We start from the raw sequence: 26335 nt of genomic DNA, 5'->3' as shown, positions 1-26335 counted from the left end.
CAACACCTAAATATAAATGAGGCAGCCATCGATCCAAAATATTTACTAATCTAACTTCTTAGATTATTTTATATATTTATATAATAGAAAACCTTGGTATCTCCTAAAAAAATAGGCATCCGACAAATTTGCTAGTTACTTGGTATCATTTTTTTAAGGGCATATCTAGGTAGGCTCAACAGCAGCAATGCACTACTTGGAGCTAGATAAACACATCAGATGAGCCAATGACAAAAAGGCATATATGTGCAGCATCCAATCACTATCTAGCTCCTATTAGTGCATTACTACTGTTCCTGAGCCAACCAAACTTCATTATTTAACAAAGGATATCAAGAGAATAAAGCAAATGTGATACTATACTTAAACAGGAAAGTTGTTTAAAATGAATGATCTATATGAATCATGAACGAAAACATTTTATAATGTATATACTATAACTACAAACAAGAAGTGATGAGATAAAAAAATTGTATGAAGAAAGAAAAACAGTAGACCACTAGTAATATACCTCCTTTCTTTTGTAAATCCGATTGTATGCTCATTATTCAATAAATTATTAAAAAATATGGCCATGTTTACTAAATAATGCTATGCCAAAAAGCACAGATATGGAAACATGCTGCGTTGAATAGACACTTTTTAAGAGACCAGCTCATTATAGCTAGACAATGGTGTATGTGACTGTTAAAAAAAAAGAAAAAATATATTGTCATTGCTTCAACAGAATGTAATCTATTTTTATTTTTAGAGAAAGAAAAAATAATATGAAAACAATAAAAGCAGTTCTTTACACTAGCAGTAAATAAATTTATACAACCATTCAGTCTGTATAATATGATGAAATAAATCTACATCTTTTTTTCATTTTGTGCATTTGAATTATACAAACAGACAACAATTACAGGAACTTATTCACAATGCATTTCGGCTCAAAGGATGACTATCTGGAAATCCTTATTGGCAATATCTCTATGGTAACACTGATTGCCCAGGACTGATAGAACTTCCTTAGGAGAGGCTCATAGTCTGAATGTATTAACTGCCTACAATGTTAATGCATCAAACTACTTCCGCCAGTTAAGGAAAACATTGGTTGGCAGTTAGTTAATTTACTTAGCCAAGAAAACATCTGGCAGTCAATAAGTCTTTGGTATCCCCACCACATTCCCAAAGTCCTTCATGCTCTTTGAAGAGGTGCCAATTGGCAATAAAGTCTCCAACTGTACAATAAAGTTATAATATTTATATTCAATGTTCTGTATTTTTTGTTCACAGCACTAGAACCCCTTTTTCAACAGGGTTAAAGGAGTTTGAATGGCTTATTCACAAATGGGATCCAGATTCGGTGGTTGAGAATACGTAGATGCCATAGTGACTTCCTTTAGAAGTGGCAAACACAACAGTGTGTAAGCATTTAAATACCGTGTTTTCCATAGTTTAGGGAGGTCATCAAGGATGAGGTCCTAAGTGGACATGACAAGATCATGTCTATCCCATGGCAGTGACCATACTGGATGGATGATGGGGCCCAAAGGAAAGACCAGATGAAGGATGCATTGGTGTTGGTGTGGTCAGCATGTGGCTGGAGTGGCTGAAATGTGAAATGTGGCTGAGCGAAGACATGTGTCGGGAGAGGGCGGCAGGGCTGAACGAACTTTTGGGGTAGTCCTCAAGGCCGTCGTGAATCTTTTTGCTCTTTTTTGACTTGCTAGACATTTTTCGGTTTCTGGTCTGAATTCCTTCCTTCTTCATAGTCAAGGGTCTGTTAATCTAAACAAAAATCAATTATTTGCCTTTGTTTTTTTCATTTTTTAGAAGAATAATTTTAGCATTCTGGTTGGTAAACACATTAAATAAATAGCAGACAAGCAACACTAAGCAATAATGCCCTAGGCATGCCAATAAGTGCAAAATAAAGTGTCTATAACTACACCTACAACATTTAACCAGCATTAGATCCCATGCCCATACCCAGCGCTAAAGAATTTGCCGGTGCTATACAAATAAATGCTAATAATAATAATAATGATTTAAGTTTAGACATATAACTGCTTACATAATATAAATAATATTGTTTTATCACGTGTGTTGACAAACATATTTTGCCTTTCTAACACTGGTTTTGCCCATAGGCTTTACATATCTTGTATCCATGCACTGTCTTGATTGCTTGCACCTAAGTGGAGCTAAGATATCCTCAAGTACCCATACTCAACTTCATTAAGAATCTATAGTTATCAGTAGCTCAATCAATTTGTTTGCACCTGTGTTGTCCTGAAGGCTGTATTGCTATTATGATTATTAATATTTATTTTAAGTACATATATTTAAGTCATATTTATCACCAATTAAGAGTATGTTTATCTTATCTCTTCTTGCTAATCAGGGGTCTAATGTAAATGAGCTCAGCAATCACTGTGTACAATGTAGTGGGGTCAGTACAGTATACTCATCCATGCTATATTTACTTGATCCTCTACAAAATACACAATTATATAAAGAAATAATGAACATTGCATAATCTGTATACTTTGCTTGATTAAACATTACATTGGAAAATGGAAGTCCAGTAACTACTAGACTGCACTATTATCTGTTGTATCTTTCTTTTCAAATGGATATTATACTCAAACTTAAATTCACCATATGTTGCTTCATTTATTTAATTAATGGAAATGAAACAACACTGGCTATTTATTGGCTATAAAAATAATTGTTTTGGCTGTAAAAATTGGGCTCTCTAGAGTGACTAGAAATGAATGCAGTACTTAGTTGATTATATATTCTTCTATGATAGCTACAGTAGATAGATAGATAGATAGATAGATAGATAGATAGATAGATAGATAGATAGAGCAGAACAAATTGTGGCTTGCAGTTATATATCTTCATCTCATTGACAACTATGTAATGGATTACAGAGAACATCCTAATATAATCAGCTGTAATTAACACCCTGTGCAGTTCTGTAATGCCCTCATTATCTGTGTGCTAGACCTCCTGAATTGCACATACAGCACTTCACAGTTTAGTGCTATGAACCAGAATTAACACAAAAAGCCAGCACTCTTCAGAGCAGAGGATCTGTTTAACGGACAGCTGTCTAACTGAGCCAGAAATAACTCCCCATGAAACCTGTCAAAGGCTGCAATCTGTAGCTACCAACTGATTTAACTGGGCTGAGGCCATTCACATAACAATGAATGCATTCTATCTAAATTGTCTTCTCTTGGAAAGGGACATCCGCAGCTTGATTAGTGCATCCAATAACCAAGCAGTTAGCTGCTTTTGGAGCCTGTTGAGGGGATTGTATGTGATCCTTACAGACTGGAGCATGTCAGTAAGCCCATTTTACTGAAGGAATTAGTTACACAGAGGTGGTCAATCCAGCAGTTTTAGCCAATAGCTAGGGAGTTGTTACCTGTACAAATTCTTATGCTTCTACAAAGGGATCTGACCTGAGAGTAATATGTTTTGTGCTGATTGTTAATTCAATTTAATATATATATATATATATATATATATATATATATATATATATATATACAGGTAAGATTGTTTTGGGATTGAATTTGCATTTGACAAAGGGACTAATGGAGTCTGGAAACGTTATGCTTTGTTTTTAAACTGTATACATTAAATGTGAAGTTTTACTGCAAAGACCATTGAGTGCTTATTTTTGCTACGCTATTTGGATTCATTATATAGCACCGTGGCATTAATGAAAATTGTTTTATGGAGTGCATCTATTTGGAATACATATATATATTTTAAAAAGCGGTTAAAGGAGAGTAGAACTTTCTCACACACACACTCATGCAAACACACATACATACATACACAGACACACATACATATATACATACACACACAGACACATACACACATACATACATACACATACACACATACATACATACATACACACACAGACACATAAACACATACATACATACACATACACACATACACACATACATACATACACACACAGACACATAAACACATAATGTGTGTGTCTGTGTGTGTTTATATATCAGTGTTACGCTCTCCTATTTCTGAAAACAGATGTAATTTAATGGCATCCAAAGGGTGTGTTCCTCACACCTGGTTTTGCAGCTATGCTTTTGGCATACTTATCTGGCACAATCTTGATATATTTCAGATATAAAATTAAATAATTTTTTTATGTAAGGACACAAGGCCTTATTCTGTTACAAAATACTTTTTTATCCATTATCTTTGTATACAAATTAAAGTTAGAAAGATGTTTTTTTTATAAATTTTGAGAGAAAATTATTACAATATTTGCTATTTAAAAAAGGCATTTGAGACTAACACTCACAACCCAATTTTTTATTTTTTTTTAAATTAAAGGGTTAAAAAAGAAGGGGGAAATCTCAATATCAGTTGTCCTAGTGACAGTCCTTGTTTGCAACTTTTTTATATATTTACTTAGAATGTGCTGTATTAAGCGCCCGTCCACTGTCTGTTAGGTCAGGAGTCACATTTCATCATTAAGCCAATCAGGAAAAAGCCCCAAGTGAGGCAGCTTTAATATCTGCCTCTGGGGGCGTGACAGAGTTAGTGTAAGAGAAGCAATGACAATCTGTGCTGAGTTGCTTCTTTTTTTTAAGTGCATGTGAGTATTTCTGAGTGTCTGTTAGTGAGTACATGTTTCTGTGTGTCTGAGTATTTATATGTGTCTCTATCCAACAAATGAACCTCTATCGGGTTCTTATGTGTGTTTATCTGGCGCTGATACGAGCCAGTGCCTCACCAGCCATTGACCTCACCGCACATCACTGTGTTACTGTAACACTACTGAGCAGCTATGTGGCTATCGCTAATATTTTTCACAAATAGATTTTAATATCACGCAAATCATGTGCCATTATTTAGTAAGCTTAATATTCACTTGTAGTTCATTAATAATCTAGATCATAATATATTAGACGTGTTTTTACTTGCCTTTAGAGATTATAATCTAGCCTTAATGCACAAGGAATAACAGATCACATAGTAATGTTACATGTGTTATAACAAGCTACACCATCCATAATGAGTAAGTAAAAAGTGGAGCAATATAATGCTCTAGCATGTTAAAGCAGTTCACTTAATTTATGTCCCTTTAAGCCAAAAGCAATATTCTTCCTTTTAAGGGACACTGTACTCTAAAATATCTTTCCCCTTAATGAGCATAAAACGTGTGGGATATTGTTCCATTATGTTTATTGTTGTATTTAAAATAGCTGTTTTTGTTCAGTAAAAACCATCACCTATTTTTTCTCAAGGAAATGCACACATAAATGGTTTGAGCTTGCAGGTAAAGCAGGTCTGCTCATGTTTTCTCTTTATAAACCCAAACGCTAATAGTTAGGTATTGAAATGTTAATTATCAATGAACACAAGCAGCTATTTCAGATACAAAAAAATCTCTCTTTCCTACTCCCCACTGGGATGTTAATTTGTGTAATTGTTTCCTATTTACATAGCATTTCTACAAATAATACGTCACCATTCATATGTTCATTATAGACTATAGTTTCAACAGACAAAAAAAAAACAATATTTCAAATAACAAAATAAAGATAAATGATCATTTGCCATTAATTAAATACACTCCAGCAGGTAAAATGAACCATTGGAAACACATTAGTGGGGAGTACAGTGTCCCTTTAATAAGGTTTCTGTTCTTTATCTGTAATCTATTATAGCCTATTTGTTTTCAAACACAGACTATGGGGTGTCCACTAAAATATGTGAACTTGTGAACAATTGTATTTAAGGGACAATGTACTAAAAAAACCTCACAAATATGAAGGAATTTGCAGTGGTAGCTGTGTACCTGCTACAAATACTCAATAGCAGAAAAAAAGATCTCCAAAAGCTCCAGTGGAAGACAAAGGCATGTATGTCTCTGCAAGCTTGCCAAGAAAATGTTGCTTTATTCAGGACATGCATTTTTATTTTAAAAATAAATAAATAAATAAGTACTGCACTGCAAAAAAAACTGCATATAAAAAAAGCATTTAAAATGTAATTTTGTTAGGAATAAATGTATTGTTTTGTAGTCCAGGGATGCACCTCTTGCAAAGCCTATTTAGTATCCATTGCTGTAACCAATAAAGAATAGATATAAATTAGCTCATGCATAAATCTAGCAATTACATGTTGGAGGGTTCCAAATTCCAGTGAATTTAGCTAAGCCTCTCTGAGGCAGTGAAAAATTTTAAATTTTCTCATTTTTAAATTACAGGAAAAGAAAGTAAAATAAATGAAATCTCATTGGTAAAAATAGCTATTTTTTTTTAAAACTTTCCATAATTAAACTTTTTAGGAAGAATATAATTTTTATTTGAACGTCCCTTTAATGACAGTGGCTTTAAAAATATTAAAGGGACAGTTTAAACAAAAATATTCTTCAGTTTAATTAGTTCCCAATGATCCACTTTACCTGCTGGAGTGTATTAAATTGTTTACAAGTATTTCCATTACCCTTATATTGGCATTTGAAATAGTTTATTTAGCCTGTGGTATCCCCACCCATCATGAAAGTTTTTGGCCTCAAGGCCAAGCTGTGCTAACACAGACAGTAGAAAATATTACACACCCAGTGGGTTATAGAAGAGATAATGTAATAAAATGTTAATTTTCAATTGTTCTCTCCAAGTACTGGTGATTGGTTTATAGACAGATATTAGATAAAGAAGCAGGTATATGTATATAATGGGAATAAAGTAATGCGATTTGATTATACCTACAAGCTCAACCCATTTTATTAGGTTGTGGCTTCAAAACACAAAATCAGCTAATTCATATACACAAATAAACCTTAAAAAGCAAATCTCATACATTTTATACTCTGCAGCTGGTAAAAAAAACTAATTGGAAACACATTAAAGGAAAAATTATTTTATAGTATACTGTCCCTTTAATAGCCATTAAACCATATTAATTATACTAATCAAACACATATTATAAACTATTCTTTTTAAGCATTATTTCTTTAATATGCCAAAAGCTGATTTGTTATTAAGGGTTAACAAACAACAGTTTGTTTGTTTGTTTGTTTGTTTTTTGTTGTTTTTTTAATATTATACCTGCAGTGATAAACACTCTGCCTGGAGGGTACATGGCAATATGAGATGTTTTTATGTTCAGATGACTTATTTTAAACTCTAAAGTCTAGAGCATATATCAAAAGAATGTATTTAATATATTTAATTAAATGAATATAAAACATGCTTAATCATGCCATAGTTTTGTCAGGTTTCACACCTGAAATAAACCCCTCGGAGGTCTGACTGAAAGTGTGAATATTTGAACATCCAAATCTGGAAAGAAAACAGTCAAAAACTTGGAAAGATAATTAGGCGTATCCTTTCTCCTATACATAGTTGAAAGAATCTGCAATATTGATTATCTCAAAAGAGTTATAGTAATAGATATAGTATAGTAAGCTACTATGTGCTACTTTTTTTACCTTTTGCCTAAATACCTGAAGGGTTAACTGCAGTTTATCATTTAAATTACTTCTGAATGTATTATTTTAGACTTTACATTATGTAATAAATAAATAAAAAAATTCTACACCATGCAAAAATAATGTATGTATTTTATATATATGGAATATACATCTCATAATTGTTATTAATTTATAGTTATATTAATTTCGGATGTGCCTTTCAAATGGATCTGAAATTATTATCTTATAACAAGATTTTAAAATGTATATCACTTCCAAAATCAATATCAGGAATGTAAAGAGCATTTTAGTTGTAAATCTTAATCATTTTAATTTCAACAATAAGACACACACACACATATATATATATATATATATATATATATATATATATATATATATATATATATATATATATATATATATATATAATACATATAAGAAAAAATAAAGATGGGTTAATCCAGCACTAACTATTAATGCACCTGTAATAAAAAATTGAAAAACTGTAATTAAATCAGATTTTTTTATATATATATATATATATATATATATATATATATATATATATATATATATATATATATATATATATATATATATATATATATATATATACATAGATTAAATCAGAGTTTTTACATAATATTTTAGCTGAATGCTATCTATTTTTTTGATACAGCTATAAATTCTGATTTGTCCTCAGGTAAATTTGATAGTTAGACCAGCCATCAATTGGTAATTTATATTTTATTTCTTTAGACAAATAATAAATATTACACTGTGAAAGTGCGTGTGAGTATGTTGCTCTCTATCTAAGCTTTCATGAAAATGTTTCCATTTATGAATTGTTTTTAGATGGACGGTTAATAAAAATTTGATTTATTCAACAGCTTACACAAGCAACGACTTCAGCATATTTTGTATTCATATTGATATATATTGTTTAAAATCCTTTTTGTATGCATCAAAGGAAAATGTTGACTTATTTTTTCTATTATGGTGATAATGATTTTTATTATGACATTCATCAATCATTATAACTGCTATTATTATTGTTATTGTTGTTGTTATTTTTATTATTATTATCATTATTAATCAAAATTATTATTATTATTATTAATAATAATAATAATGTTTTATTCAGTGCTTAAAAATCTGAACATTTATATAATTATATTAAAAGTGGTACCTTAAGGAAAAAATTAACAAGTCCTCTGCTTTTAATAAGAAAATGCTTCATGTGGCCTTAACCTATGTGGGTATCTGTACTAGTTCTGTATAACTCAAATTCACTGGTAATTAATCCTCATTTACTTTTGTTCACTCAGTCTAAACTGGTTTAATCACATTCTTTTATGATAAAGAGACCTGCATTTGCAAAAGGAAATAAAGGCATTCTCAGAACTTATCGTACACTTACATTGTGAAGTTTGTAGTACAACCCACAGGCATTGCAAACTGGATCCCCATTGGCATTTCTCCTCCAAAGGGTAGTGGTGGTAGTTTGACAGTTGGCGCAGGACGTACCTGCCCGCCTTGCAGCAGACTGAAAGATAAGAAACAATATTTACTCATACATTAAAAAAAAAACAAAAAGGAATAAAAAAATGTTAAATGATGAGTAAATGGAGGAAATAGATATAATATTATTACAAGACAGCTATATGACAATGTTCCTGACCTATAATTTTTTTAAAGGCAAGATTTCAGAAATGTATGTATATGTATATATATATATATATATATATATATATATATATATAGTGAGCCAGCAACTTGTGTCAACAGCAAATATTATATCATTTAAAAAAAAATAGCTGTAGCACAAAAAACTTCAAAACTTAATTTGAAGCAAATCAGAAGGCAACATTTTGGACACCTTATCTTTTTATTCATTTATTTTAACTCTTAGACGTTGACTTTTTTCTGCACTACGACATAAGCTGCATGGATAATAAACAGATTTGTAGTACAGAAAATGTTTTAAAGGTGATGACATTTATTCTTGTAAAATGTCTACAATTCAGCACTGATTCTCTTTTCTGCTATTCAACTATCTTAATAGTTTCATTTAAGGAAATTGTTGTTGCTTGGGATTTGGTTATCTGCAGAGTTCAGATTTCCGGCAGATTTTTCCTGGGAAGTTAACTTCTCATACAAGGAGAGAACAGAAAGTTGGGGGTTTATCAGTCAACAATCAAAGCTCTTAGTGTTTCCTCCTCTTAGAGGAAAGTACTTCCTATTTTTACTTACTAGGACATAGAAGTTGGAATTCCTTTGGTGTTCGGTCACTAACATTAACAAGTACTTTAAAAAGCTAAATTGCTTGTACAGAAAATGAAGACATAAAGTTTTATGCTGTCTAACAATCCTTCAATCAATAAATGCCTTATAGATAAGACTTTATCAACATGGATTTCCTTTTACAGACACATGAAAAAACTTAATAAATATGAAAATACTATCCTTTCCCTATGCAAATTATTCTAAAAAATAATTATATTTACATATTTCCAAATAATATGTTACGTTTTATGTGTATGTATACTAGTTCATCTATATGCTATCAGTGTTATTTGGTTGCCTTTTTTTAAGTGTTCCTGAAATCTTTCATCGGATAAACAAAATTCAATAATGTAACCTTACAAGGCCACATGAAAGCCAAACTATAAATAAAGTAATTAGAATGATATTTATTTGCCTTGCAAATGTGGTTTGTGTATCTAATGTTTGAAATTGGATTAATTAAGAGGAGGGTTCATAGATGACTTATCAACGCTTAGGTAATTACAGAGAGTTGATGATTTTGGGCGAGGACAGTATCAGATAAATATTGCTGTGTATACACAACCACCATGTATGTATGATCTATACTAGAACCCATGCAAATGGTTTTAAGATGGGTTTTATTAGCCCAAAAAATATCTAATCCTCCTTACTTGAGAACATTTCTTCTGATGGCTATAACAAGGCTTTTGATGGAGGTGCCAATTTCCTGCTGATAGCTTCCCTTCCTGAGCTGGGGAAATTAAAGAAAGAAGAGAATTGGTGTTTGGTAGGTGGAAAACACTTACCAGTCTTCTTTTGGGTTTAATGAGAGGTCGGTTCTGTCCATTCATTTTGTGATAGAGTCCACATGCATTACACAGATAGTGCCCGGTGCCATCTCTCCTCCACAAGGGGGTTGAAGTTGCCCCACAGTTTACACACTCCCTGCCTTCTGAAAACAAGAGTGTACACGGTTGATTTAAGGATAGGACACATAAACTGCCCCCACCTCCTTTATTTACATGAACTACTAATTATTACAGAGAGCCTGACATTTTAACATCTTAATTAAAGGGATATGGGACTTAAACCATAAGTTTCCACTCCCAAAGAGGTCTAGCTGTCAAGCATGGGACAAAAATATGTCTCTAAGCCTTTATTGGTCTTTAAAGTCCACATCATGCTTTCTATGAGGGGGTTTAATTGTTGGTTACTGCATTCAACATAAGACCTATTAATGTCTTTGCATATTCGTAAAGATACCCCAGGTCAGAATACAATTTATGCTATACAAAATATTCTCTTGCTCATTAAATAAAAAAAGGAATGTCAAATACTTAAGCTAAAAAGCTACATTAACCCATAAAAGGGTATTTTCCTTTTTACAGATAGGGTGACTTTTTCATGTACATAATATAAAGTCTGGTTTTATTTTTTAATATAATTTCTAAGAAAATAATATTTTGGGATGTTCCTGCATGTGTATCTGTCACTTTTTATTTTATTTATATCAAAATGATATAGGAAATTCTAAATGATAAATTACAAAGATTTATATTTTTATTGTAGTTTAACAAAGATACACATATGATAGTCCTCTTAAATAATAAACAGAATTGCAGCCATATTGTATTTCCAGGTGGCTCTTTTAAATGTTTGAAAGAAAAACAAAATACTTTAAAAAGGTTTGTGTGTAATTACAATATTTCCGTTATTTAACTGAAAATTCCAATGTTTTAATTTTGTTGAATTAGTTGAATAAATATAAATTACATTATTTTGGCATTTGGCTAACTAATATAACATTTAGTGTTGTTAAGAGCCGGTCTAAATCTTTAAACCAATTTCAAAATTAGATTTATTTTCTAACTTGTGGTTTTAATTTTGATAAATATCCTTTCAAAGTCCTAATTTGCAGACATACTGTGTGCTGTATAAGCAAATAAAATAACTTACGGACACATACTTCTTTTGAAGGTGGTTACAAAGACGTCTCAGTTCATAATATTAATCAAATAAGTTTATCTCTCTATACTATAACCAGCAAGAAAAAGTGCTCATGATATTTACAAGGCCAGATTTTGCTGGAGGGTGATTTATCATTTTTTTGGCCTTGACACTGAGAGAGTCACATTTAATTGCAGTTATCAACTAAGAGTTTCTTATTCCTTTTAATCGGAACGTTTTTTTCTTTCTTATTAGTAAATTTACTGGTAGACATATGCCAATTTCTTTAAATTTATAGTTAAACTTTTGTGTACACTATTAGGGTCAGCCAACAGAAGTAATATATATTTCAATGCTCTGTATTATTTGTACATTATCAAGTGTTTAAGCACACTACATGACTAAATATGCAAAGTTTTGCTACACTAAAGAGGTACAGGTTATTGTGAATGGTATATGAATTTCCAAAATAGGATTTAGAATTTGAAATACTATAAGCAACTTTTACAAAATGATTAGTCGTAATGCACAGATTAGCAGTGAGCCTGCAAACAGGCCAACTGCTCAGTGCTCTAACAAAGTGAAAAAATATACGCTTACATGGATCACTAAAAAAAAACTTTGTGCAGGAACTGGGGAGAAAATATTAACCAGTGTATAACCCTTAGACTGCCAAAGCTAAGGGGTTAAGATATCCAACTAATAATAAACATATGAAATAAAATGCAACGCATTAAAAAAAAAATAACAAAAAGTATAGGTGGGACAATACTTAGTAGCATAATTTAAACATATGCATTATAATAATTGTTTTGTATATTAAGTATAGTTAATAATTTTACTGAAGTAGCAAAACTTCAGGGTATTTATATATATATATATATATATATATATATATATATATATATAGATATAGATATATATATATATATATATATATATATAGAGAGAGAGAGAGAGAGAGAGAGAGAGAGAGAGAGAGAGAGAGAGAGAGAGAGAGAGAGAGAGAGAGAGAGAGAGACTGATAGATAGATGATAGATATATAGATAGAATGTTAAAACACTAAAAAAAATAGTTACAAAAAATTCCAAACAAAAACATATCCATTAAAGTCCATGGAAATTTCTGTTTTAGTACAAGTATTATATATACAAATAAAATGCAATATACCCCTAGATATCTAGCCTAGCTAAGAGCAGATTTAATTTATTATTATGTTCTCTAGTGCCAATGACTTAAACAGAAAAATATATCAAGTTGGGTAACAACAAATATAGAACAACCAAAACTAATGAATCACTAAGGAAATGAACTCCAAAGGCCTAAATTAAGCTACTAATATGTGCTGTACATTTGTGCAATAAACGGATGTATAATACCCACATTACGATTAGTGTGAGTGGGGCTTACAGCCTGGAAAAAGACTCATGTGTGTTCTTTAAAGGAGTAAGCAATTGTTTTTTTGGTTTAGTCTAAAGATTATCATACAAAATGCAATATCACACTTTTTAAGAAAATATACTTATTGTCTATTTTTTCTGGACAAACTGTAACAGCCTTAGGCCTACATTCATACCTTTCTAGAAATCTAGCAAAGATTTGCATTCCATTCAGAAATTAATGTATTTTAACTAACAGCTATAACATTATTGTTATTATTGTTAATAATACTGATGCTAATAATAATAATAATACAGAAATGTAAACCAAATAATTGAATATTTTTCAGTCTATGTCTAAATTTGAAGGGTTAGCTATATATTAACCACTCTTGTCTTTTATGTGCTAACCCCCTTCCTTGGCGTTTGATTTGATTGTATCTATTTATTTCGCAAGTGAAAGCATAGTATTTGCTGACTATGCTTTCCTGTGGTAAATAGCAATGTCATTTGCATATTAAACAGGAAAACCTTTCACATTTTAGGTGTCTCAGAAACTAATAACAATCTTAATACCATAACATAAAAGGTAGTTTTCAAGGTTCATTGATGATTAGACAGACAAGTATACGTATAAATTGGCATAGAAGTAAATTACACAGAAGTATATAACATTTAACCTAATATAAATCAGTTTCTAAAATATTTACATTTTTCTTAACTAGTTTATTTTTAAATTTGTTTTCCACTGTCACGTCTGCAGTTTGTTGAATTATCCAAACTGTTAAAGCTTTATTTAAAAAGCATGAAATATTTGCAAATTGGCACCACTTATTATAAATTGTTGAGGGGAATTTTTGTTTGTTTGTTTTCTCAGTCACCCAATAACAAAATAAAAAATAGTCAGTAATTTAGTTTATAGCATTAAACATTAGGGAAAAAAATATTGAAATCTCACATATTTAAGTAATGCAATTCAAAATGTGTTACAACTGTTATTTTCCTAAATGTACCTAAATATTAAAATTAGGTGCCAGATGCAAACTTGAAATGAACATATAGTTTTACAAAATTTCTATTTATTTGTTTTTTCCACATATGGTTAATTATTTCAGGGGGGGTTTTATGAACTGTTAACCTTTTTTGGCGGAGGGTAATGGTTCTAATATATTTACTTTATTACCAAATTTGATAGGATTATATTTCCCCCAGATATATATTTATTTTAATAAATTCACTGATAGACTACATATTATCACATTTAGGATAAACTTACAAAATAAACTAATAAAATGAGTAGGTCCTAATGTTAGTACACTTAGCCCTCACTTGTGTATATAAACTGGTTGAAAAAGATAGTAAATCCCTTTGTTTTTATTAAACACAGATGATATTTGTTTATTTTTGTGCTTACAGAATATCTCACCATTTAGTCTCAATTTAGACAATAACTATCTTCTCTACACAAATTGTACTTAATTGTTAATTAACCGGACAGTTTTTAAAGAGGACACTTTGAAAGACTTAATTGATTTAAGACTGACAACATAAGATCCCCTGTTTACCTTCCAGGTAATATTACAAGTCCTTTTGTTAGACACTGGAAGCACACACATTCTTGTTAGGCAAAAGGTGACATAATATTGATTTCTGTCACCATAGCTCGCATTGTTTGTAAAAAGAAAACTCTTTCAAAAGGACTAAGTATTCATAAAAAATAAACCTGGACTCTGTAAACTGTGTGTTATAAGGCCTTGTAATAAAACAAGCAGAGGAGGGATTAGTATTCACAGTTCTAAACATGTAAATTTAACTAAATGTAATGATTTTTATGGATTTTATTTACAAGGTGGAACGTTGGTAACCTGAGATCCTTATTTCCTAGTCATAAATATATTTTTTAAACATTATTTAAGTTTGACAATGAAAATTGCACCACTGTATATTTTGTAACATCAGAACTATATATATATATATATATATATATATATATATATATATATATATATATATATATATATATATATATATATATTATGTTTAATTGTGTAAGAGGGGTACTGCTAAAGAGATGTTACAGGGTTTATTTATTTATTTTATTTTTATCCTACCTTTGTACTGTTTAAATGTTAGCTCTAAAATTATTGTTTGAGACGACTGTAAAATGCAGTTGGATTGATACAATAGGGCAGTTGCCAATTAGGAAGTTAGGTCTTAATTATCTCAGTTACACAAGCTGTTGACACCTCCTTGTATGTGTTGTGTCCTCGAGTGACATGGTCTGTAACCCAAATTATTTTATTAAATTGCCAGAAACAATTATAAAAGGCGGGAGTCTCAGAGGTGTAAAATGTAAAGCCGGAATTTCCTCAGGTTAGCTGACTGTCAGTCCTGGTAATAAATACCATTATATTTCTCTGCAAAAGCTGCAGAATGTTAACCATTTACAATGTATGGTCTCACAACCACTGTCATCAAAAATATTTGTGTTGGGGTGTGTAATATGTATTATATTATGAATTGCAGATTCAGCTTGCTGCTTTCTATATTGTGTGTGTTTGTGTAGTGTGAGTGTTACAGTGTGTAGTGTGTGTGTACTGCATGGATGTAACGTATATGTGTATAATGTATGTATGTAGTATGTTATATGTGTATATGTGGTGCATAGTGTGTGTGTATTTGTGTGTGTAGCATGTGTATAGTGTGTCGTAAGTGTGCATAGAGTTTAGTGTATAATGTGTAGTGTGTGCATTTAGTGTGTAGTTTGTGTAGTATGTACTGCGTGTGTATAGTGTGTAGTGAGAGTTTATGGTTTGTAGTGTATAGTGAGCAGTTTTTATGTGTAGGTTGAAGTGTGTGTGTTTAATATATAGCTATAGCTTGTAGTATATGTGTATATATTATTTAATGTGTGTGTGTGTGTGTTTAATGTGTAATATGTGTAATGTAATGCTTATTATAATTCATATGATAATATATATTACACACTGGGATGAAATATGTTTGAATCTCCTATTTAATAGGCCCCAACAGTTTGCTGTTTTGTCTGAAAATGTTAAATAAATGAAAACCCATCAACAACCTTATGCCTGTAGTTAAATCTTAAAAGTCATCAACTGTAGCACAACCACAAATTGTAACTGTTTTTCTTTTCCCATAAGCAGCACTGAGCTCACTCTATGAAAAACACCAACACAACTAACTGTGTGTAACAGTGATACACTCACAGGCAAAAACACCTCCTTTCTTTAGTTTTTATCTGCTATTTACACATTAAAAGTAGCTAAACATTTAATAATGTATCTATTTCTGTGGCTTGAACTTATTTTTCATGGTCCTATATTGGGGGGGGGGGTTGAGAGGGGGGGAGTATTGTTAGCGCTTTTAGCCAGAATTAAATGTAAATGCACCAGCTGTAAATCTTTTTTTAAAGAGATGGACACAATTGTACAAAACTAATGTGCCAACCCTCTTTTTTAAGAGCCAGACAAGAGCTTTTTGAAGCCAATAATGATGCTCCTATACATAGATATATAAGAGCAAAAAAATGTATAGGTCCAATTAATAACATTATATTTTTAAACACACATTAAGCAAACCTACTGTATATGACTGATAAATTCAAGTAGTTTATAAACAATGAATTAGATTGACATGAGACTGTTAACATATTTATGTATTATATATAAACACAATACATTAACCATTGGTTTCCTGTAGATTCTAATTTCTAGTTTAGATATTGCTGAAACATTTGATAAAACCTGAATTGCTCAAATGTTTACCAGATCTTGGGTTTATGAACCGTAGTACATGTGACTGCAAAAACAAATTGTCTCTGAAAGTGACCTATTTTCCTTAGCTTTCAGCCAGTACTTGTATTGTAGCGCACAAATACTGCTATCCCCCACTCTGACTTGTGCCTGCCTGTAAATGCTAAATAAAGTCATCTGGGGTATAAATCAATGCTAATATTAGTATACTTACAATAAGGAAATAAACTATTTTCTCTCCTTCAACATATATACAATTGTAGTTTGTGTTATTTACTTTTTAGGATAAAATTGAATAAGCTCTGATTGATTCTAGTATACACAGTGCCACAGTCAGTTAAACTACACAGGATTTATAGTGGATAAACTACAAAACCAGCAAATGCATCAGGTCTGAGCTGAACAATGTTTATGGTTGGTCATCTGTCCAAATTACAAGGGGAAACATCAGTCTGAACTCATCTCATTGGGCTCCTGTTGTGTGATGTCAGTGTAAAGTGATTTAAAAGTCCTAGATACACATTGCAGAACTACACACGTTTTTGGAAATAAGATAATTCATCATTACTGCTGTAAAGGACAAAATAAAAAACATTTTTTTTTAATACATTATTAATCTAATAGAATATTCACAAGTGTGATTTTGCCCCCACGTGTCTGTATCTGGATTAATTATTATCAATAATAATAAAACACCGAATTACCCTCTGTGTTATTTTGATTATTATATGGATGTCATGGGACTTAACCCTTTGACTGCCCTTTGCCCTTAATCTGCCAGTGATGAAAGACTGATTTAGTGCTCAGTGCTTTTCTGCCTATAATAGGAGGTTTTGATTCACTTAAACTATTGTGTGGCAGAGTTTAAGTCATGATTAACCCTTAGTGTGATGAGTCACTTGCTGCAGCAGTTCGAAACTGCGTGGCTATTAACCATTTAATTGCCTTGTGTAAATGCAGGCTGCTCCATATTATTTGCCTTTTTTTAGCAGTTCTGCTTGACCTAATAGTGACATGATCATTTTAACTCAATATTTGCCATACACATAGGGAACAAGAAACATCTGTGCTTCTGTGATTATTTTTTTTAACTATATATGTGCTATAGACAGAGAAACAAAGTTATGACAACCCTGAAAATGTTTTACTTTGTGTGAATATGAGACTATTAACCCTTTATTTCCGTAATGAGACAAGCTGGAAAAGCAATCTCTATGGCAGCCTTATTATTATTTGTATCTGATTTATATGGGGATATGGGATTTTAACATGAATTCCCATAGCAGAATCTGCCAGTCCTTGCCAGTGTTGGATGACCCTATGTGATTTACAATCACATCACCCTATTTTCTGGGCAGTGCCAACTGCATCCGGACCCCAGTACACTCCTTGGCGCTGGGTAAACAATGAAACTGTCGCGTGCAGCAGTCTGAAAATAATTGGATTAACTCAAACATATCAACTAAATAGAGACAGCCCCAGCACAGACAGCAAAGTAAATGTTCCCTGAAAGCTGCCCAATCCGACCCTGACACTATCAGTTTACTTATAGAAATAACCCTTGGTGTGCCATTTTAATCATTATAACCATAAGAAGGCAAAAATAAATGTATTTAAATCCTACATGATTAGTTAACAAAAGCTTAAAATATATTAATAATATATGTTAAAAAAAATCCTAATTGTTCTACTTTGTACTTTTCATGAAAAAGTACTAAGAATATTTAAATGTTTTATCTTATAAGATACATTGTTAATGCCATTCAGATTTTTTATTGAGGTTTAATCTAAAGACATTTAGATATTTCTTCATTTCCTATTAGTAATATTCTTACACAAATGAAGAGTGCAGTTCAGGGGGGGAAATGAAACATTGGTTTCATGTTGTCTGTGACTGCGTTACAATAAAATATTGTGTTATTTATATAAAAATGTGTTTTATATATATATATATATATTGTTAAATCCAAGATCTGAATTGATGTATATGGATGTTATTTTATCTGACAGTTAAATGAAAATTCAACAGCAAAAAAAAGAATAATAATTTGCTATAATCTGTTGAAATTAATAAAGGACAGATTAAACTACACCTAGTGTGTTCTTTATAAATTACAATTGTATATAATTACTCTAGAAAGATTTTCAGCATTGCAACATAATATTAATTTTAGAATTAGTTGTGAAAATGCTTTTTCTAAGAATTTGGCAGCATAATGTGTACTGTGTAATATAGGTGAGGTTTGCTTCTAAGGGTGGAACCGTTTATCAAATAATTTGACACTTTCTTTCTTTATTTTTTACTGTGTAAATTATGACAATTTGAATATGTTTTACTTTTTTTTAAAGAGAGGCTAAATTGCCATCACATATTGCAGAAATAACTGTATCATATTGTTCTATAAGGAAAATTTGGGATTGTACAAGGATCTTACCTGTACTTGAGCGAGTTTTGGGCCTTGACTTGCAAGCAAAACCAGTTGGTGACCCCCCCAAAAGGCTCCCAGGAGGGAAGAGCCCGGGGCTGTATTCTTGGACGTAGGATTGGTATGTGGTGATGGGATGGTGGGCAGAAGATGAGGCGCCCCCTAGCGGTGGCATGCTACTCCTGGGGTGAGAGGACTCCAGTTTCATTGACTCTGCCAGCGATACTTGGTACTTGATGCATTCCTTCTCCTCCTGTCTGCTGGAAGCAGTGGATCCAGAGGTGGATATAGAGGGGTCAGGGGAAACGTCTTTTGGTGGAGTAGGGGGAAAAGTGAAGAGGTGGGGGCTGGAATGTCCTGCAGCCAGGGATGAAGAGGATGCTGGGGGGTAGACAGAAAGGGGTCCAGGTGAGCTGTGATGGATGGAAGTCTTTGTGAAAGGAAGGTTCCATGGAGATGTAGTGTGGGGTCCTCCCAAAGCTTTATTTCCTTCTAGCCAGCTGTGTAGTAGTGGGGGGCGGCATACTTGACTCCCTAAATAACACAGTATAAAATAACAAATTAAACACTTTTCAAATTTATTTTAATGGAATTATAAATAAAAATCTCTATAGATAAACGGATAATAGATAGAATTTAAACATCTGGCCTAATTCTTAATAACACTGCATTAGAATATCTGGACAATACTACATTAGAATACTAAGACAATACTGCATTAGAATAACTAGACAATGCTAGATCAGAATATCTAGATTCAAGTGATATATAGTTTGCCTATTTCGGAACTGTTTTAAGTAGAATATCTAGAATCAGATAATTCAGTGTTAGACAGCATTTAGCTGTTGAGTGAGCAGTGTGTGTTATACCCCAGATTATTTGTTCAAGATATGGACAAAGCCTTTTTCTGTTTGCTTTGCATATACTGTGGTTATTTAACCGCTGGTCTGTTTAAGTGGTAGATTCTTAATCTCTGTTTACAATTAGATCACAAGGATTATTCAGGCAAAACCTCCATGTTTTATTATTATTAATTAAGGCATGATTGTTTTATTGTTACCAACAAGATTGGATAAAAAATACAACAAATGGAAAAAACGCAGAGTTCTATATTTTATTATGAACTGAAATAGAGTTGTATGTTTCTATGTTGATACAAAGATGCAACTTTGTTACCTTCCTGATTAATAAAAACCTACAATTTGTGTAAAATCTGTTTGTTTCTTCTTGTTACTTATATTTATAAATATATTTTGCAAATTGGGAAAATATTGCAAGTTCTTAAATGGCTGCACATCTATAGAGCACAATATTATTATTTAGTGTCTACTGTCTATTTTTTATTATGATTTATTATTTTACTGTTTATTATAAAATATATAATTCTTGGTTAAATGTATAAAACCAATTTCCGGAAAATGAATGAATCTTTTATTATATTAATCTCAATATTTAGCAATATATATAGGGACCCCACTATAGCAATTCCCGAATACTGCAAACTAGGCTAATTAAACATAGCTTTATTTATTCATTTTTATTGTTGTCCCAGTCCTGTTTATTTTATAATCTGCAATTTATATGGAAATTAGTGTTTTAAATTTGTTTTTGTTTTTAAGATGGCTCTAAAAATGATCCTAAATATGCACAAATTATATACGGAACAGATTTGTAATGCAGCAAAAAAATAGAGTTTTTTTTTTTTTTGTTGTTGTTTAATCAAAACAGAAAAAAAATCTAACACAGGAAACTGCGTACAAATATTGTGTAGAACTTGTAAATTTAGTTCACAGTTTAGCAAAGACCTAAAACTATTCTTCATACTTTCAGAAGATCAAAAGAAGCAACAGGTCATTTAGGATAAAATAGACCTGCAAAGATTATATAGACAATCTGTATGTGTATATATATATATATATATATATATATATATATATATATATATATATATATATATATATATGATACATTATTATAAGTAAAATATATGCAGAAAAATATAAGTATTGGAAAAAATCGATTGAGAGCAAAGTATTGACTTTAACCCAATACTTGCAGATTAGTTTTTTTGTAGAATGTGACATTGGGTTAAGTCGGTACATAAGTGATTATAGGAATAAAGTTTACCATTATCTCATTAGAGCTCTTTGGTGGTACTTACCGTGGTGAGCAGGTGGGTACCTCTGCACGGCTGCTCTGACTGAGTTACCATAATAAGATGGAACATGGTTCCCTTGTCCATCAATATTAAAAAGAACATCCACCTCATCTGGCAGGGGGTACTGAGCATGGTCCATGTATGTGTGAGTAAGGTGGTGGGAGTCAGGGTGCTGCCCATTTAACACAGAGGGGTGGTGATGGTGACTGACCCACCGAGGTTGGTCTGCAGAGACCTCCATCTGCACCAGAAACTGGAGTGTGCAACCTTTGAATGTCCACCAACGTTGTTATGTCCAATGATCACAGAATAAATACAAAATATCACATCCAGTGTATTCTCCTAGAAGAAAAGAAATAACTCAAAAAAAGTTTTCCTGAAAAATAATAAGAAAAATGAAAAATAACTATAATAATAATAAAAGTAACTTCTGCAGGAAAGTTGTGGAGACCAAGTGTTCCACAAGGCTGGTCAGAACGGGACCCCCTGGAGAAGTCAGAACTGGGACCTTGAGAATGAGGCAGTAAAAAAAAACTACAAAGCTCGAGGGAAGGAGGTGTGTGATCCAAGAAAAAGAAGCTGGAACTGGCTGATGAGATCTTGTGTTTTCTCTGCCTGTGTGCTTGTTACAGTGAAGGCATTCTTTCTGAGAGTAGCAGGATGGCGCCAGGCGGCTCAATGCTAGCAGACAGCTGGGGCGACACGCAACTTAAGGAGGTTCCACTGTCATCAGGGTAAAGGGGAGGGACAGTCCCTGGCAGGGAGGGGACAACAGCTCTCACACTGCCCCGACCCTCCCCTCAGCCCCGAATACAGCACACCCACCTCTGCCTGCCTGGTGAGCATTGGTGCTGGCACTGCCCACATCCACAGGTTATAGGGGGCACATACTCTAAAAAGTCTATATTATATACACATGCAGCATAATGAGAGCAATGAAGAGTGAAAGCTATATGCATGTAGATTGCAGACTGATAGATAGATGATAGATACATAGATACATAGATAGATATTAGATATATAGATAGATAAATAGATAGATAGATATAGATAGATATTAGATAGATAGATAGATAGATAGATAGATAGATAGATAGATAGATAGATAGATAGATGATAGATGATAGATAGATGATAGATTGATAGATAGATAGATAGATAGATAGATAGATAGATAGATAGATAGATAGATAGATGATAGATACATAGATAGATAGATAGATAGATAGATAGATAGATAGATAGATAGATGATAGATAGATATAGATAGATATTAGATATATAGATAGATTGAAAAATAGATAGATATTAGATAGATAGATGACAAATAGATGATAGATAGATAGATGATAGATTGGTTGATTAGATAGATTGATTAGATAGATTATTGATTGATAGATAGTAAATAGATAGATTATAGATAATAGATAGATATAGATATATAGATAGATAATCTATATATAAAGAGATAGATAATATATATATATATATATATATATATATATATATATATATATATATATATATATATATATATATATATATAATCGATATATAAAGAGATAGATAGGTAGATAGATAGATAATAGATAGATAGATAGATAGATAGATAGATAGATAGATAGGTAGGTAGATAGATAGATAAATAGATAGATAAAGATATATAGAAACATTGTCTGCTTTATAGGTGTAACGTATAGATATCTAAATAGATAGAGCGATAGAGAAAATACAATGAGTGAAAATAAAAACTAGAAAGAAAGAAAAGGCTTTACAATATATACATTTGTCATTCTGTTAAATGAAGCGTGGGTATACAGTGATATTTATGTATTTTGCTTCCTACACATATGTTTATGAATGTGTTTGTAAACCCAATGGTTGGTCACATGTACTTAGATATGCCCAGCTATGCATGTTACTATTACATATGTGTATCTGTGTGAGATATTAACTGATATTATAATGTGTGTGTGTTTTATGTGTAGATTGTATAGACCAGACAGTATTCTGACAATGTATAATAAATAAGTGCATAAAAACAAACGATCAGACTGTGTAGTAGAAAGGAGGATATCTCGCAATTAATCATCCAGAATGTAAGATCCCTACAGGTGCTAATCCTGCCTAGACTTGCAGTGCTGATAACATTACCCCTATGTAATAGGAATGTAATAGACTGATCCTGAGATCTGCACTGTGGCCGGGGGATCCGGACTGAGAAATACTTGTGACTACATATTGCCAATTACTGTGGCTACTGCACTGGCTAGTTTGGCTACTAAAGACTCTCTCTGCCTTGTAACGCATTAAATTGAGCTACTGCATCCCCTAGTGGTTTAAGAGAAAATACCAAACTTTATAAAAAAAAACAAAAGGCACCAATTCCCTGGTCCCCTGTGAATTTATTATATTATATTAGAGGAGACTTCTGATAATGTCTGCTGCTGGTGTTTGCAAAGATGTCTGTTCCAGCAAATGTTGTTTCAATTCACCTTCTATAATTTCATTTAATGGGAAACCTTTGCATAGTATTTCTTTAGTATACATTTCTTTAGTATAAAGGAAAAAGCTGGATATCTTATTAAACTTTAATTAAGAAAGGGTCCTCATTGACAAATATGATGTGACACTAAAGACTTAGTCACTTTTATTTCCTAAATAGGCAAAATGTATTTCGATACTTCGCTTAAGGTAATTGATGGATCCTATGGCACAAGAGTGCACGACACAGGCGATTTTTATTTCAGAGAGGCAAAAAGTGTGTGTGTGTTAGACAGATAGAGATCGATAGATAGATAGATAGATAGATAGATAGATAGATAGATAGATAGATAGATATATTGTAGATAGATGACAGATAGATAGAAAATAATTTTTTTTTATTAATAATCCAGTAGACAGATAGAGATAGATAGATAGATAGATAGATAGATAGATAGATAGATAGATAGATAGATAGATGATAGATAGATAGATAGATAGATAGATAGATAGATAGATAGATAGATAGATAGATAGATAGATATAGATGACAGATATAGAAAGAAAGAAAGAAAGAAAGAAAGAAAGAAAGAAAGAAAGAAAGAAAGAAAGAAAGAAAGAAAGAAAAGAAAAATATTGATTGATAATCCAGTGCATAAATAAGATGCTAAAAGATAAATATATATTAAGACAATAACAGGCCATAGGGTATATTGTGTGCTGTGGAGAGTGCTGTTTACTCCTCAGGCTAACACTAAACAATAGGGGATGGGGGCTGCTACTTTAATGCTCTGTCTTACCCAACAATGCCAGCCTGGCAGACGCCAGCATCATGACGTCACATGTAGCACAACCAGGGCAAGGATTAATGGGCACTGCACACAGGGTGGCAACAGAGAAGGCCAATGATCTTGGGATATGGTCAATAACTTGCTTTAGATTCAGTTCTGGGTGTAAGTATTACTTTTTATAGGTATTGCGTACATGTTAATACGTTTTAACTGGAAAATAATAAATTGCTATTGTATGCTTTAAATTGGGACATATACTAGACTGATCCATCTCCATCTTACACTCTGATCTACTGATACCATCTTGTTCTTGAAGGGCAGTAAATATTTACCCCCCCCAGCACCCCATCTCACACACAGACAACTTGATCTGTAGCTGGTTATGTGGCTTCCACATTAAAATAATACAATAAGCTTTAAGAAGACTCTTAACAAGCAGCTTAGTGCTTTGGTAATTTTCTTGTTGCCCAGATCCCTTTTAAACCCTTATGACTGCTCAAAATGTCAACCTTTTCTTGCCTCAAGCTATCCCTCTATTTTGTTTATATAACACTACAGTAAAAAAACACTGAATGTGTGTGTGTATATATATACTGTATATATATATATATATATCTTTAAATTATATTTATTATAAATGCAAATGCTTGCAAAATCTATGCCCTCGGACACAGAAAATGACATTAAATTTCAATAAAACGCAAGGGGTTAAAATACAGAGAATTGAAATAATTTTTAATATACCGACTAAGGAGAACATGTTAATATTGTCCCCCTTCATTATCAGAATCAGCAGTCTTATCTAGAAGACAATGGGTTAAATGTATTTCAATTTCTGATGTTAATAATTATTTAAAAAATAAATAGAATTGTAAGGCTAAATTGGGTGATTGCTTGTAAGAGAAGTCCGATTTGCAGATCTGATGCCCCGCATGAAATTCTGTCCTGGAGACTGGGCAGTAATTACCCTCTGGACATTTTGACCACCACACCCGCAACTAATTGACAGCTCAGGACTAATAGGCGTCTTTGTTTGTACAATTAGCTAAAACAATAGTGGGAAAAAAGGGGTTTAATTTGGTTTGAAGTAATGGGACTTGCCAGTGAGATTCCTGTGTAGATGGTGTATCTTTTCAAGCTGAGAACTATAAAACAATGAGCTAATAGTACATGCAAGGCTTAGGGGGTATGAGGAGACAGACAGGCAAGACTGGAGGGGGTCTGTGTCATAGACAGATCAGGGGATATATATATATATATATATATATATATATATATATATATATATATATATATATATATATATATACTCTGTATAACACTGAAGTAGAGAATAACCCCATTGCATTAAATAAAATGCTACCCTAAAGTCTCATGTAGACTCCAAAATTAAATATTATTCCATCAAATCTGGTAACATCAATAGTCATTTAAATATTAAATATCTGTTATTGTAAATACATTTCACATTGGAAGCTGCGCTTTTGTCTCTTGTCAAAAACCAGAGTGACAATTATAGAATATGAGAATACTCCAGATAGGTTTAATCCTCAAAGTCAAATAACCAAGTACTATTCTAAAATAAAGCAACATATATAATCTTCATCCCTATTATTCTAAATAAAATGGCTTTG

The 26335-nt window shown here is 32.0% G+C and overlaps 1 protein-coding gene across 3 annotated transcripts in view; it reads right to left on the bottom strand.

Annotated features, from left to right (window-relative positions):
- Nucleotides 1–719: 719 nt before the first annotated feature.
- The window catches only part of GATA3 (GATA binding protein 3), a 32330-nt gene continuing 6714 nt past the window's right edge, over nucleotides 720–26335 (bottom strand). Inside the window, exons 3-7 of one of the 3 annotated variants that reach the window (XM_053716438.1) lie at nucleotides 21430–21768; nucleotides 19278–19802; nucleotides 10549–10694; nucleotides 8895–9020; nucleotides 720–1773 (exon numbers count right to left, since the gene is read on the bottom strand). In XM_053716438.1, coding sequence (XP_053572413.1) covers nucleotides 1492–1773; nucleotides 8895–9020; nucleotides 10549–10694; nucleotides 19278–19802; nucleotides 21430–21667 — 1317 coding nt within the window. In that variant the 5' untranslated portion in view covers nucleotides 21668–21768 and the 3' untranslated portion in view covers nucleotides 720–1491. Of the gene's footprint in view, nucleotides 1774–8894; nucleotides 9021–10413; nucleotides 10494–10548; nucleotides 10695–19277; nucleotides 19803–21429; nucleotides 22120–26335 lie in introns of those variants that run through there. The other 2 variants (XM_053716440.1, XM_053716439.1) reach the window with 2 other exon arrangements.

Source organism: Bombina bombina, chromosome 6, assembly GCF_027579735.1.
Source record: "Bombina bombina isolate aBomBom1 chromosome 6, aBomBom1.pri, whole genome shotgun sequence".
In the NCBI taxonomy this organism is placed as follows: Eukaryota; Metazoa; Chordata; class Amphibia; order Anura; family Bombinatoridae; genus Bombina; species Bombina bombina.
The sequence above is the reverse complement of the archived record's forward strand: the minus strand, read 5'-3'. Positions and strand labels throughout refer to the sequence as shown.